The following is a 16,665-nucleotide window of genomic DNA, read 5'->3' as shown; positions in this document are numbered from 1 at the left end:
TTTGCATTTAAAGGAATGTTGAATTTGGGCTAGATGAGAAGAACAACTCCAAAATATAAATATAGGGCTAGAGAAAACTGAAGTTCTTTTACAAAATTTAAATGGCACTGGAAGAGCATCTCTCCAAATAGGTTTTACTGATGTAACATCATGTGACACCAGCAAATATTTTATAATGCTGTTTGCTCTTGGTCAGCTACTTTGTACAATAAGCAATAAAAATAAAATTAAAACAATGTAAAAAAGTAGCATATTCATAATTTATAAACTATCAAAATTAGTTTTAAAAGCAATTACCTCTTATACTAATTTTTTAAAATAACTGCATGTTACAAAGTATTTCAACAAACTATACACATACTGTTCAATTATGGGTCTACGTAGATTCTAAACTTCAACACAACAAATAACTAACAAATATAGGGTATCAATCTTCCAACCACAAAATATATTTAGATATACTTCGGGAAACAAATATGCTGACAATATTTTCGATTTACTGTACCTTCTAAGCATCTATCTGTACACCAGCATTCTTTTATGTAAAATGCACCTGACTGCAGTTAGCCATGGTAATAAAATACATACTTTCTTCGGTGTTTCCATTAACTGTTGTATCACAAAGTACTCCTGCAGTACAAAAGAACTAAGTATTAACATGGTATTCTTACAAATGACAGCTCATAAGAAAGTTTGACATGATGGCTTCAAGAATCTGTTATAAGCACCACCTTCCACTGAAATTAATAGGCTCTCAAAATTATTTTGAAAGATAAGAAAATGTCCAAGATCTACTAAAATGTTAATCTCTTTTGTCACTGTCAAAAGAAAGGCAAATCAATTCTACACTGTCCTATACTTGGAATTCTTCCCTAGTTTTTCAAGAGTTTTTTAAAACGTTGCTCCAGCCAACATGGTGAATCTGGACACCTACTCTTCACGTTGACAATACGTTTACCCTCTCTATTGGACTGAGAAGCAGGATGCCAAAGTTCAAAGACAGTTATACTTAGAACTATGTTATAGTCCATTTTAAAAGTAACTGTCAGGCTGGGGAGGGAAAATCATCTCACACTGAAAATTTTGTACCTCATATAGTTACAACTAATACCTAATAATACTATAACAGAAAGGTTTTTTCCCCACCTCATTTGTTTACTTTGTGTATGCAGCAACACTTTTTACATTTAGCCAGTTTCACTTTTTCTACATATAGTCAATTTCTCCCTTGCTGAAGAGATTCTTATGCATAAAAAGGAAATAAAAAATATTTAAGCCACACTGTTTAAAAAGTGCTGTATGAGACACTGGGTCAAACAAAACAATACATCACTAGTTAATTTAAAAAAAATTCAAGCTTACAGTATCATTTTAATATTTTATATGGTTCCTTACCTGGGTTGTTCGAAGTCATATGTTCAACAGGAGGACTAGTGCTAAGCTGCCATACTGTTTTAACCTCCTTCTGACCAGGTACACTATTTATTTCCACCCTCCATATTTGTGCGTGATCACTGAGGGAATAATCAAATAGCACAAAAAAACCTTAATAATTATGTACTCAATCAAGATAGGAATTTCCCTATTATGAAAGCTGAGGTTTGGCTCACTTTTGATAGAACTTATTGACAACAGCTGGTCTGATTGGTAGCTGAAACACATGCTTCTCATTCAGAGGATTTTCTTTGTAATATTTTATGCAGGACCTGTGATAAAAGCAGTCAAATACTGTTACTTATTACTTCTTGGATGAGTGTTTATGCAACTACTCAACCCCAGATAAATATGCATGCAAAACTAACTACATTTTCATGCTTTCATGACAATAGATCAGTTACTATGCACTTGCAGAAAACCTTGATTCCAAAACTTGATTTTGGCTCTTGCTTCCCAGGTCAACAGAAAATGATCATATCACAACAGTGACTTCATAAGAGTTACTATACTTGACAAATTGCAATTGCACAATATTTATTCCTCACAAATGTTCCCTCTAAAACCAGGGTATTTTTTAGAATGGAAGGCTAATTTTTCACACTATCCAGTCACAGAAACTTTGTAGCATTGAAAATACATATGAAATATGTTGGGATTTTGCATTAGTTGAGAACTAAATGGATGAAAGCCTCAAAAAATTGCAAGGTTTCAAAGCATGACTTGAAAGGGCTGATAAAACAAGACATGCAAGAAAGAATCTGCAGCAACAAAAAAGCTAAGGTTCAAAAAAAACCCACTAAATTTTTGTTTTTAATGTTATTTTGAAGGTATGTTCTTCTGAATACCCGTTTTACATATTTCAGAATGGAGGAATGGCTGGGATCTGAGAGCTCAGAAAGGAAAAGGAAGAAGAGAAGAAAATGAAAATTAGGATTCTAGTGAGTTCCCTGAATCCCTTCACAAGATGATGGGGAAAAGTACAAGGGTATTAAACCAGGGCAGAAAAATTGAACAGGAAGATCCAAATGCTCCCATTACAGTCCCCGTTCCTCACAATCATTATCAATAAAATACAGTTTATAAAAAGTTTGCCTTTTGACTATATCTAGTTATTTAACTAATCCATTTATTATTGACATTTAAATGATGGAAAGTAAAAATTAAATAATTACTGCATCAAAGGGAAGAGGTTCTCATGTTTAAAGTGAAGAAAGACTGTGCAGCTGACCAATATTTCCAGCATATGATGAAGTTTTTGAATGCGATGAATCTGCTCCTGTAGCTCTACTGATGTGGAAATGAAGTAGTCCTAGAGAAGAAAATATACACTTGAAAACAAGACATAAACAAAGCTCTTAAAAGGTAACTATTGGTGTTGGGTGGGTTAAATATGCTAACCAGATGAGTACTCAATTTGTACACATTCTGAAGGTCAACTCTTTCTGCTACATTTGTCTGCCCCTTTTTTATGAGAAAATAGGGTATTGATTTATAAAAATCCTGCTCTCAGAATGCTTCATTAAGCATATTTCTTGTAACCAAAACACCATGCTTTCTTGCAGCCAAGAGAAGCAACACTCCATGCAACCCTACAACCATGAAGTAACCCTAGAACACGCAGTCTGTTGACGTTGAGTCAAATGCCAGTGAAGTTAGAATGTCACTCTCTTCCCTACTTTAAAAAAAAAAAAAGTTTAGTGATGGTGAAAAAGACACTGGATTATACATGGGACATGTACAAAATAACTGGCAAAAGTTCAAGTTCCCTTTTAATCTGCAAATACACCCCAACCTTGACCTGGAAAGTCCACCTCTTGGGTGAGAAAGTAGTTTAACCTCCATGGCCATGCAATTTTTGGCTCTCTGCTGAAAATACCAATAAAAATGCTAATTGGGATGGCTTGTGCAATATGGGTCTAGACTACCAATTCTTTTCACATGGGTCAAACAGCTGTAACATGGTGTTTACTTTGGATCACCACAGATGTGGAAAGACTACCAATGACTTCAGTAGGTTTGAATCAGGGCTTTGGTCTGGGTTTGAGCCAGAGAGCTGGAAATGAAATGTGGAGATGTCATACTAACAAAAATACTACCACCTTGCATTCATAGTGCAATTTTCATTCCTAGATCTGAAAGCTTTTTTACAAAAATGGGGAAGTATGGTCTCCACTTAGAGATGGGGGAAAAACACACAAAGGTTATGTGACTTCTTGTGCATGAGGTCACACAGCAAGTCAATGGCAGAGTCTGGAAGAGAATCTAGATTTCCTGATCTACAATATGGTGCCTTACCCAGGGGACTAAGCTGCTGTTACCAACCACCTAAACTATTAATCCCACACGTTGATATTTTATCCATACAGCAATCCTAGTTTTAAGGAGGTGACAGACTTTCCATGATTAAGAATATGATTTGGAAGAAAAAGTGTTTTAATAGTAGAATTTTAGGACTGTCAGGGTTGACAGTGTTCACTTCAAATACGTATGAAACACCAATTCAGAGTGTTATCAACTTTTGAAAAGAGTGACAAACAAGCAAAACCTTCAGGGGCACTGAAATGCAAAAGCTACAAAACCAGATTTCTAACCGCAATCCTTCATGGCTGAATGTAAATTTTCTCTACTACTGAAGTTAAAATTTTGTTTCAACAGCTATAAGCACTCTATTCTCAGGAGCAGATCCAAATTAATGGACAGGATTTCACAGCTCCCGACAAAATCCTGGCCATGGTTCTATCATATTTTCAAGTGGAAGTAGCTCTGTACATAAGGACATAGAAGGTGGTACCTCAGCTTTGACCTAATTTCTCCTTCCTTTACCCTCTTGCCAGAGTTAAAAAAAAGTCTTTAAAACACTCAATTTTCAAGGCTGAGAACTCAGAATATATGTTGTAATACTGCAAATAGGCTTTAAGAATTTGGAGAGAAAATTAATCTAAACAAGTATATGTCAAAACTCTATACTGCTTTCAAAATAAGAATTAAAATATCTCACCAGATAGGTTAATGTTGCAAGTTCTTGGCCTGCAAAACAAATAAAGATTTTTTTTTAAAGAAACAAAAACATGCTAAAAGAAAAGGAGTACTTGTGGCACCTTAGAGACTAACCAATTTATTTGAGCATGAGCTTTCGTGAGCTACAGCTCACTTCATCGGATGCATTCCACGGTATGCATCCGATGAAGTGAGCTGTAGCTCACGAAAGCCCATGCTCAAATAAATTGGTTAGTCTCTAAGGTGCCACAAGTACTCCTTTTCTTTTTGCAAAGACAGACTAACACGGCTGTTACTCAAAAAACATGCTACACACTGTGGCAGCTTCAGGCATAAGCAAAACAGGTGGCCACAGGAAGCCACACTAAGAGAAGAGTGCAATCACCACACCTGAGGACTTCTTTGTACTCACTGCTGTAAGTACAAAGAGAAACATGAAGTGGCTGGTGTTGGAGACAGTGGTTGCCAGCCACCAACATGGCATGTTCCCTTCATGGAAATGCAAAGGGGCAGCAGACGTAGGCATAGCAGGTGCTAGCATCAGCTAGGTCACCAGCCCTAAAGTTCTCAATGCTTCTCCCTCCTAAACAGCGTAAGGTTTGAAGCAGCAGAAACAGGTGAGCAAATGAGAGTGCATACAGGTTGGCAGTGTGGTAGGAAGACTCAGGGAATGAAGAAAAGGTGAAGAGTGAAGCCTTGAAAAAAAGTAGCGTAGGCATATAGGCCCACATTAGATTGGGTGAACTATGGTTTTAAATTGAGCTGGGATATTAGCATGAGCAATAGGCCCAAAGCATGTGACCAAAAAGAATGAGAACATCAGAAAGAAAAGTTCTTGTGTTAAACTTGTAGCAACCCTTCAAAATACCAGTGTTATCTTATTTAAGGTTTGGGCTGAAGTAATAGTAATAAAACACAATCAACTGGGTATCAGGTGCAGTAATAATTGATTATATAAGAAAATCCTTCATATGGCCTTACCGAAGGTCCAATAATTGGCAATGACATCAATAGTTTGTTAAAGGGATATAAAAAAATAAACTCTTAAAGACTTTATTGGTAATATCTGCCAGACCATGATGGAGTCGACCACTATGGATCTAAGATATCCCTGAGTTTGGCCTGTTTGTAAGTATCCTGATCAAATGCTTATAAATGTTTTGTTACTATTTGGAGGTAGTAAACTGCTTATTATTTAGACTTTCTAAGCATGTTTAGAACAATTGTATAAATGCCATTTGACCTTTGGATTTAATAAAAGGAATGTATGGTTAAATTAGTCTTGTGGTAATAGCCTGATAAATAATAATTCCAACAAAGAGTAAGATAAAAGTGACAATGACAAAAATGAACAAAACAAAAAACAACAAAAATGGAGACAACAGAAGAATGGAAGCAAAAGAAACAATGCAACTGTGAGACTGAAGATAAAGCCACAACACCATTGAAGTAATTTTTTTTAATTTATTTTATTTTTTTTAATATCCCTACGTGCTAGCTTCTATTTCAAGGTTTGGCTCAAGAATGCAATTTATTAATTTTGTAAAATAAATGATACTGTCAGTATTCTTGGCTGTGTTCTCCTCAACCCCTTTTGATTACAAGAAGGGGGAAAGAGAGACAGTAAGGACGGACACACATTTTTTCCCCACCTAAAGCATTATTACACCTAAAAACAGGCTCTGGTTAAATAAATAGGATATTATTCATATTTCTCTTCAGATTTTTCAGACTGATAGGTTTCTATCATTTTGACATTTATGAAATCCTACATAAAAAGATTAGTTTAGAAATCTGTTACAGCCTTAGTTATAAGCCATAGTTATTTTGAGATAATTTTCAAATTAAAAGTAAGCAAAGGAACACCCTAAGTCGTAAGTAAAGATTTTATGGGCAATAAGGAAAAAGGCTAAGGTGACAGAGAGGTGAAGTTAAAAAGAAGAAGTCAAAAACAGAGGTGATGGATTGTTTGGGTCAAATAGCCTTTTCTTGTGAATTTCCAGTCATGCCTTTAAATAACAGGTTTACCTATAAAACAACTGACATAATCTTTCTTCATTTTGTCCAGACCAATCTCCAGAAGCATTTGAATTGGAGTGACACCACTGAGGGAAATAGCCTCCATAGCTCCATGATAAGATTGTTGAATCAACTTGCTTAGTAAACTGCTACTCCCTTGATGAATCTAAAAAAATAAGATTTTTCTTGTAATATATAGATGAAATACACAGTATAATTTAAAAGCAAGACATTATAAAAAAAAAAGAGACAAACTAATCGTGAACTATTTAAAAACTGAATTTAAAATATGTCAAAATGAGGAGTAATTTACAAACATTTAAAAGAAATGTATCCTACTTTATTTACACATCCAAAGCTGATATTTTTATCATGAAAACATATTCAGGATACACATACATACCCAAGGCTGTATCTCACCATGTTCTAGGGATTTTATAATCAGTGTGAAACACTCTACCAAGTCTTGATAGGAAGTGACACCTTGAGAGAAGAGTTATTCCAATATTTAATTTATAATGGCTACAAAAACATCTATCTTCCTTTATCACATAGATGATAAAAGAGTTGACCAATGCACAAAATGTAGGACTTTAAAAAACTCCAAGAACATAATCCCATAAATGTACTGCACAGAATGGCCCAAAGATAAGTTTAAATGTGTGACTGAACCAAGAGGTCTTGCACTACACCATGAAATTTGACAAGAGGTCTGTGAGAGCAGGTTCCAGAGAATGGCCCTTTACTGATAATGCCTGCCCTAGAGTACAGCTCCAGAACCAACAGTGAAAGCAACTCAACAGTTTATAAATACTGTTAACAGGACATGAGGAGAGAGAGCTGATTTCTCAGTTAACTAAGTCCTAGACCGTGTCAGGCTTTATAGACTGCAGTTCAAGGTGTTTGTTACAAACTGAAGTAAACAGATAACAATGCTTCATGCTCCACAGAAACTAATATATGCTCTTAACTGCTTGCCTCACTTAAGAGAGGAGTGTCTGCATTCTGCATCAGCAGAAACCATCAAGTACTGATATACCTGAGTAGGGTATATTATATATTTGTATAGAGTACATTTTAGTCATCTGCTTTTGATGTTACAAAGGCATTTATTAATGTGGCAATATTCACATCAGAAAAGAATGATCATGACTTCCAAGTCAGCCCTACAAGTAAAAAAAAGGCATTTATGTGACAAAACTGTCACTTGTTAATAAAAAAAACAGTAATTGATTTAATTAAATAGGCCCTCAAGACTGCATATATTATTTGCAAAGGTTGACATCTATAACATTTTCTGAGGAACTACCTACTTTAAATATATTCCGTGAGCCCCAGTAAAGTCTATTTTATAGATAAATGGCTGTCACTAACAAAGTAAGTATGCACTATTTATTGCTAAACAGAACCAACAATCAACTTGGCAAAGAGAAAATGTGCACATACCACAAGTCACCATACTTTCCTATAATATCGTAAATAGAGCATGCTATCTTATGATTAAATGAATGACAATGAGCCTTAAGCCTGTTTATGGCATAACCATCCTGAAGAGTTAATCAGTTCTTAAAACTTGGAGAAACTTATACCAATTTCTTAAAATATGTATAAAAAAGTGGTATAGGAAATGTGTAAAAGTTATAAAGGCAGTGAGAAAAAACACTTACTCTTTCTCATTTTGCACCACAATTGTTCAGCAAAATCCAGGTCTCCTCGCTCATTAAAAAGTGATTTTATTGAACTGTCCACTGCAGCAGAGTCACACTGGACTTTCTGAAAGAGAGAGTTTTACTTGAAAATGCTCCTTCAAAATGAAGTCAAACATTTGTCATAACATTCTAAAGCAGTGGTGTGCAAACTTGTCCAATCGTGCCCCCCCTTATCATTCACAGAATTTATTGCATCCCACCCTCTATTGCCACCTTTACTTCTGCACTACTACTGGCAACAGTGCTGCCTTAAGAGCTGGGTGGCTGCTAGGCGGGGCATTCATGTTGTTTGCAGTGCAAGAGGACTATATTTTTAATCCCGCTCCTGTCTTGCCCCATAATACCCATTCTATTTTTATCCTGTTCCCACTGTTATGATAGTGGGTTCTGCAGGACTCACAGGATCCCAGTTTCTTCACACAAACCCCAGAGAATCTTATATGCTCCAGTTTGCACACCACTGTTCTAAAGATCCACATAAATCAAATCCTCTCCAATGGCCAAGTCTATTCTCAAGATTAATATTTCTGCTCCTGCCCAATCAGTAGTTCGATAAATAAACATATTTCATACCAATTAAGAAACATGCTTTTACCAAGTCTTAACAAACCAGTGAGGAGCCACAGTCCTAACCTCTTGGGAAACAGCTAATTCCTAAAGGTTATGTGCCCTCAAAAAGGCATTCATGTTGGGAAGAAGGGTTTCTGGCCATTGCAAGGCAGAGCTTGACCAGAATTCTTGCCTAGAATGAGTAAAAATGGACGCTGACTCCCTCAAACCTATCCTTCCACTGTGACTTACAACTGGCTATACTAGTATAGACAGGAAGTACTGTCATAAACAGCTGCAGTGATGGAATTAGAGAAGCACCAGTAAAAGATATAACTACTACTGCACAGGTTTCACAGGTGATTTTGGTTTTTTCAATATATGACTTGCAATGTACCAAATACAAAAAAAAAAAAAAATTATTCTGAGCGTATGGTTTTCCCCGTGATCTTTGATGCAGGACTAAAGTTTATGATTTTGTTGCTGTACATTAAATCACAGACTTGCAATCAAAATGGAAAATTTATTTGACTTAACCGTCCCATAAAAAGAAAAAAAACTCAACTATTTGTGAGGAGGGAGGAAGACAAATAAATAAAAATACTAACATAATTACTAAATAACTACTAAAAATAAATACAAAAAATATTAAAATCCCTACAAAATTGTATGAAGTTATTTAAGGCAGGAAATTACCATGGTGGTGTGTGTTACGTAAACAGCTAGAAAGATAAATTTGCCAGTTTCCAGACCCTCCAGTAGGCCATGGACCACTGGAGAGTCAAACCAGCGGCAGAGTGAAACTGGCACAGAGATCAAAGCGCTTCATGCAAGAAGGTCAAATAGCAGCATGAGACTGATCACTTTAGGAGATGAGAGGGGAAGATTAAGATGATGAAAAGTGATCGTGTTTGGAAGAAATCAGAGAGAGAAATCTCCAACCCATAGGTAAAGAGGAAGAGAGAGAAGGAAGCAGACCTTTGTGGAGTTAATCCACTCCTATCCATCAGGATTGGTGTTGCCTGCTGGAGAAGATCACAGCTACTTCTCTTTGAACATAACAATCAAGTACTAAAAGCTAAGTAAAACTCCGGGGAAAATGCTAAATTATAAAATATTGAGAGAGATTTTGAAAAGTCCAAATGGCATTTCGCGTTCAGTTAAGTGCCCAACGGCTACATGTACTTTGAAACAATAGATCTCCTACAGTTCCTGCTGAGTCAGGACAACAGGGGAAATTTTCAAAGTACTGCAGAGACAGTGAAAGAAACAAGAGGATGACTGAAAATACACATACCTCTGCATCATTTTTATGTACCGATGTATTAAATCCATCCAGTTTATTCTTTAAATCTAGAAGGGGGAGGGAAAGGAATTGCACCACTATAATCATGTACAGCTGAACAACAGTATGAGCCTCAGATATGTTACAATTTTGGTCCAACAGACATTAGCTGGATGGATAACAAATACTGACAGGTATTATCTTTCTTTGTGAGTCCTTCTAAACACTGTTTCTACTATTCAAAATTAGAAAATAGAATATTTGAGTTGGAAGGGACCTCAGGTGGATGATCTAATCAGACTTATGAAAAAAAATCCTCACCCACTAAAAAAGAGTTCATAATGCTGTCATGGGTTCCTTGCCCTCCTCAAGGGCGGGGAGGTGGAAGAGAAGGGTTTGGAGGTGTGCACACATGCGTTGAAAAAAAATCACCACTCTCCTGCATCTAATACATTCAGCTGCATAATGGAAGGATTTGTTATATTATTTCTATATGCCCATCAATTAAGGACAGTTTAGTCTGGGATGGTCCCTTCTTGTGTATTTTTAAAGTAAATTGTTTTGTCAGTTTTTCACACTTACTTTTACAATATTCAATATACAATATTTTATACAATATACAATATTTTACAATAACTTTTACAATAGTTGCCTAGCGATAGCTTGTTAACACCTATCCTCTCTTCACTAATGCTGAAACGATGGTTTTATTGTTTATCAACATCTCTGGTTTTCTTCCTTACATTTTTTTGCTTCTCTGTTAGTCTATATGCTAATTTGTGGATATTTTCAGTTTCATTCTAAAGTTCTCCGTTTCTCTTCTTCTATATCCATTTTCTATAATCTTAAACTTGCATGTCTGTAGCCTCTCTGACATGAATTTTTTTGCGCTTAGTAGCCAGAATTTTCAGAAGTTACTAGTGATTTTTGGAAGCCTCCGTTTGAGGCACCTTAAAAAGGATGTACTTTCAAAGAGTGGGCATTTGGCACTTTCTGAAATTCAGGATAATTTTGGATAACAAGTTGGGCACACAAAGATTGGTGTACTGAAATCACTAGTCACTGAAATCTTGGCCACTATGTTTACATGTGTCTTTCCTGTCTCAGTCTGTAAACTGTTGTAAAAGAGATTTTTATTTGTCTCATTTCATTTTTTCTTCCTATTTTCCACAACATGGGAAAAACACTAAGGTTTACCCATTGCACAGGACTCTCATGATTTCACCAGGAGAGTTAGAGGTATACAAAGTAAACTGTTTCTTGAACACGTCTGGTGGACTACAGTACCTTTATAAATTACCATTTGCAGTTCCAATACTATCATAATCTTATGTGTCAGGTTTCAGAGTAACAGCCGTGTTAGTCTGTATTCGCAAAAAGAAAAGGAGTACTTGTGGCACCTTAGAGACTAACCAATTTATTTGAGCATGAGCTTTTGTGAGCTACAGCTCACTTCATCGGATGCATACCGTGGCATTTTCATTTCATTCTTGTGAAATTTTAAGTCCCTTGCAATTTTTTTCTTAACATAAATTTTGATTACAGGATTTGCCCTTCTCCACACAATTTCACCCAATCATAGCATCTCAAATTATTAAACAAAAATACCATTCAGAAGTTCCTGGACGAGCTCAACCGCTGATTCAGCTACCAAAGGCTCAGGCCATTCAGTCACACCAGTCTTCAAGCCTTCAGCCAGAACCTAAGAGCACAAAAAAATCCAGAGACACTTATTTTGTTTGAGGTTCCGCACATAACAGAGAATATAAAAGTGTATTAAACTTGCAAAGAAAAATTACCCACCATATGAAAATTCCACCAAGAAATGTATATGGTATGCAATACTGCCAAGCTAATGCTGTGTTAGACATGTTTGGAATGTTCTGATTTGTGTGTTCTTTATTTCTCAACCTTAACACTGCATTAAAAATTATTTTGCATTAAATATATTCATGTAATTTCAAAGAACCTTTTAAACAGCTACGGAGATTCTAAATAAGAACACCATCCAATTGTGGAGGTAAATGCTCGGTTGCGCAGGTGGTGTCAGAGATAGATCTTTGGATTCTTTGACCCTGGAACGTTGTTCCAGGAAGGATTGCTTGGAAGAGATGGGATCCACCTAACGAAGAGAGGGAAGAGCATCTTCGCAGGCAGGCTTGCTGACCTAGTGAGGAGGGCTTTAAACTAGGTTTGCCAAGGGATGGAGACCTAAGCACCGAGGTAAGTGGGAAAGAGGGTGCAACAGGGGAGCCCTCCTGATTCGCACTGAAACAGCAGGGCAATCAGCTAGTTATCTTAGGTGCCTGTACACAAACGCAAGCCTGGGAAACAAGCAGGAAGAACTGGAAGTCCTGGCACAGTCAAGGAACTATGATGTGACTGGAATAATAGAGACTTGGTGGGGTAAATCACATGACTGGAGCACTGTCATGGATGGGTATAAACTGTATAAAGGACATAAAGATATACTGTTTGAAGGTATAAAGGACAGGCGGTGGAGAAAAGGTGGAGGACTTCCATTGTATATAAGAAAGCAGTATGATTGCTCAGAGCTCCAGTATGAAACTGGAGAAAAGCCTGTTGAGAGCCTCTGGGTTAAGTTTAGAGGTGAGAGCAACAAGAGTGATGTCGTGGTGGGCATCTGCTATAGACCACCAGACCAGGAGGAGGAGGTAGACAAGGCTTTCTTCGGACAACTAACAGAAGTTTCCAGATCGCAGGCCCCGGTTCTCATGAGGGACATCAACCACCCTGACATCTGCTGGGAGAGCAATACAGCAGTGCACAGACAATCCAGGCAGTTTTTGGAGAGTATTGGGGACAACTTCCTGGTGCAAGGGCTGGAGGAACTAACCAGGAGCCATGCTCCTCTTGACCTGTTGCTCACAAATAGGGAAGAATTGGTAGGAATAGAAGAAGTGGGTGGCAACCTGGGGAGCAGTGACCAGGAGATGGTCATGTTCAGGATCCTGACAAAAGGAAGAAAGGATAGCAGCAGAATACAGACCCTGGACTTCAGAAAAGCAGGAAACTGATGGGCAGGATCCCCTGGGAGACTAATTGTGGGGGAAACGAGTCCAGGAGAGCTGGCTGTATTTTAAAGAAGCCTTATTGAGAGCGCAGGAACAAACCATTCCGATATGCAGAAAGAATAGACAACATGGCAGGCGACCAGCTTGACTTAACAGACAAATCTTCGGTGAGATTAAACACAAAAAGGAAGTTTGCAGGAAGTGGAAACTTGGACAGATGACTAGGGAGGAGTATAAAAATATTGCTCAAGCATGTAGGGGTGTAATCAGGAAGGCCAAAGCACAGCTGGAGTTGCAGCTAGCAAGGGATGTGAAGGGTAACAAGAAGGGTTTCTACAGGTATGTTAGCAACAAGAAGATGATCAGGGAAAGTGTGGGACCCTTACTGAATGGGGGAGGCAACCTAGTGACAGAAAATGTGGAAAAAGCTGAAGTACTCAATGCTTTTTTTGCCTTGGTCTTCACAGACAAGGTCAGCTCCCAGACTGCTGCACTAGGCAGCATAGTATGGGGAGGAGGTAAGCAGCCCCAAGTGGTGAAAGAACAGGTTAAGGACTATTTAGAGAAGCTGGACATGCACAAGTCAATGGGGCCAGATGCAATGGATCTGAGGGTGCTGAGGGAGTTGCCTGATATGATTGCAAACCATTGGCCATTATCTCTGAAAACTCATGGCGATTGGGGGAGGTCCCGGACAATTGGAAAAAGGCAAATATAGTGCCCATCTTTAAAAAAAGGGAAGGAGGAGAATCCACGGAACTACAGACTGGTCAGCCTCACCTCAGGCCCTGGAAAAATCATGGAGCAGGTCCTCAAGGAATCCATTTTGAAGCACTTGGAGGAGAGGAAGGTGATCAGGAACAGTCAACATGGATTCACCAAGGGCAAGTCATGCCTGATCAACCTGATTGCCTTCTATGATGAGATAACTGGCTTGGAGGATATGGGGAAAGTGGTGGACATGATATACCTTCACTTTAGCAAAGCTTTTGATACAGTCTCCCACAGTATTCTTGACAGCAAGTTAAAGAAGTATGATTGGATGAATGGACTATAAGGTGGATGGAAAGCTGGCTAGATCGTTGGGCTCAATGGGTAGTGACCAATGGCTCTATGTTTAGTTGGCAGCCAGTATCAAGCAGAGTGCCCCAGGGGTCGGTCTTGGGGCCAGTTTTGTTCAACATCTTTATTAATGATCTGGATGATGGGATGGATTGCACCCTCAGCAAGTTCGTGACTGACACTAAGCTGGGGGGAGAGGTAGATACACTGGAGGGTAGGGATAGGGTCCAAAGTGATCTAGACAAATTGGAGGATTGGGCCAAAAAAAATCTGATGAGTTTCAACAAGGACAAGTGCAAAGTCCTGCACTTAGGATGGAAGAATCCCATGCACTGCTACAGGCTGGGGGCCAACTGGCTAAGCGACAGTTCTGCAGAAAAGGACCTGGGAATTACAGTGGACAAGAAGCTGGATATGAGTCAACAGTGCGCTCTTGTTGCCAAGAAGGCTAATGGCATATTGGGCTGCATTAGTAGGAGCACTGCCAGCAGATCGAGGGAAGTGATTATTCCCCTCTGTTCCACACTGGTGAGGCCACATCTGGAGTATTGCGTCCAGTTTTGTGCTCCCCACTACAGAAAGGATGTGAACACATTGGAGAGAGTCCAGCGGAGGGCAACGAAAATGATTAGGTGGCTGGGGCACATGGTTTACATGGAGAGGCTGAGGGAACTGGGCTTATTTAGTCTGCAGAAGAGAAAAGTGAGGGGGGGTTTGACAGCAGCCTTCAACTACCTAAAGGGGGGTTCCAAAGAGGATGGAGCTCGGCTGTTCTCAGTGGTGGCAGATGACAGAACAAGGAGCAATGGTCTCAAGTTGCAATGGGGGAGGTCTAGATTGGATATTAGAAAAAACTATTTCACTAGGAGGGTGGTGAAGCATTGGAATGGGTACCTAGGGAGGTGGTGGAATCTTAGAGGTTTTTAAGACCCAGCTTGACAAAGCCCTGGCTGGGATGATTTAGTTGGGGTTGGTCCTGCTTTGAGCAGGGTTTTTGACTAGATGACCTCCTGAGATCCCTTCCAACCCTAATCTTCTATGACTCTGTGAACACAAAAAACGTAAAAGATACCATTCCTTGCAGATTGTTGACAACCAAACTGATATAAATTGGAAATTTCACATTTATACTTACAATCAGAAACTGCAGTTCTCTATGTAACTGGAACACAGGACTCCTGGGGTCCCCAGATTCCAGTCTAATGTTCTGAAAATTCCAAAAATACACATCAGATTTTGAGTTTGGAATACAAATTTGCTAAAACCTTATTAACAAAACTCATGAACTATTTATTATGAATGTTATCAACATACTGTATTGCTACTGCAACAATAATGTAATCAGCAAAAATTAGCATATTTTCTGTGATCTACAATACTTGGTATAAACAGTGACAAAGGCTTTCTCCTACCAATGTTGCTGCTGCAGTGAGTGGAGGTGTCTGTAAAATCTTATCCACAACACTCCATGTAATATCAATATATATATTACTCTCTGATTCAATCCCTGTATCCTCCAATGTAGTGGATCGAACGAGCTCATATTGAGCAAAGCCTTTGGTTGCCACCTAGAATGAATATATTTTAAATAGACATTTAAAACAGATCTACCATTCTAAGGATTATTTTCAAAAGAATGTTATGTGATACTTCCTGAAGCCTGCAAAAGAGCCCTAAAATGCCAAATCAATATAGTACTGGGCAGGTGTTCCATCAATCAAACATTTTTAAGAGAACTTTAAAAATAAAACTTGGCTAGTGTCAGAGAAACATACTGCAATGTCACACATCCAGAAGTTAGGTACCACGTGTGGTCCCTTGCTTCCCAGATTAGCAGGAGTTCACAGTGCTACAGATCCACACACAAATCAAGATATAAACACCACCCATAAAGCTAACCAAAAAGTCCCACAAATTAACAAATATACAAAGAATCTTACAACTAAAATAATTAAATTTACAATATTCAAAGCATGGGAAAGCATGAAAAACCTACAATAGATGAGCGATGTCTGATTTTGTGTGCCTTTTTGAGGTCTTCTAGACTTGCAAAACAGGTTATATCAGCTGTAGGACCTGGGAAAGGAAGAGAGACTTTCAGAAAATGCTAACCACAAATTGAATTTAGCACTCAGATGTAAATATTAAGTGATCAAAATGGAAAAAATAAGTGGCGGTATTCTCACAATGCAAATTCTGCTCACTTGTGACACCAGAGTAAGGTGCCATTCACCGTAAAGCTATTCTTCAAAATACTATCATCCCTCTATTGCTTTTGTACAATTAGCAGTGCAAATTAATGGCATTTTTAAATGTTCTGTACGGTTCAGTTACTATATATAAGTGAAATGAATGGGAGAAATTCTCACTTCCCTAAAAGTTGTTGGTACAGCTCTGCAGACAGTCTGACACAATACCACTGCATTGATTGCATTCCGTTCACACTTTGAAGGTTATATTTGATACCACTTGGGCTAGAGACAATTATTTTAAAATGAAAATTTAGATTATAGAGCACAAGTGGACATCCATCATGGGAATATTGGTTGTTACTGTATTAACTCTCATTTAT

At 38.1% G+C, this 16,665-nt stretch overlaps 1 protein-coding gene across 2 annotated transcripts in view; it reads right to left on the bottom strand.

The window, feature by feature from the left end:
- Nucleotides 1-16,665, bottom strand: part of ZWILCH (zwilch kinetochore protein) — a 28,486-nt gene that overhangs the window by 4,006 nt on the left and 7,815 nt on the right. The window contains exons 6-18 of one of the 2 annotated variants that reach the window (XM_077828920.1): nt 16,090-16,169; nt 15,506-15,661; nt 15,229-15,300; nt 11,605-11,698; nt 10,009-10,064; nt 8,121-8,226; nt 6,857-6,936; nt 6,463-6,619; nt 4,436-4,464; nt 2,610-2,746; nt 1,611-1,706; nt 1,396-1,514; nt 506-630 (exon numbers count right to left, since the gene is read on the bottom strand). In XM_077828920.1, the coding sequence (XP_077685046.1) occupies nt 539-630; nt 1,396-1,514; nt 1,611-1,706; nt 2,610-2,746; nt 4,436-4,464; nt 6,463-6,619; nt 6,857-6,936; nt 8,121-8,226; nt 10,009-10,064; nt 11,605-11,698; nt 15,229-15,300; nt 15,506-15,661; nt 16,090-16,169 (1,274 nt within the window). In that variant the 3' untranslated portion in view covers nt 506-538. The remainder of the gene's footprint in view (nt 1-505; nt 631-1,395; nt 1,515-1,610; nt 1,707-2,609; nt 2,747-4,435; nt 4,465-6,462; nt 6,620-6,856; nt 6,937-8,120; nt 8,227-10,008; nt 10,065-11,604; nt 11,699-15,228; nt 15,301-15,505; nt 15,662-16,089; nt 16,170-16,665) is intronic. The other variant, XM_077828919.1, reaches the window with a different exon arrangement.

Source organism: Eretmochelys imbricata, chromosome 10 (assembly GCF_965152235.1).
Source record: "Eretmochelys imbricata isolate rEreImb1 chromosome 10, rEreImb1.hap1, whole genome shotgun sequence".
Taxonomy (NCBI): Eukaryota; Metazoa; Chordata; order Testudines; family Cheloniidae; genus Eretmochelys; species Eretmochelys imbricata.
This window is presented reverse-complemented; position numbering and strand designations above follow the sequence as displayed.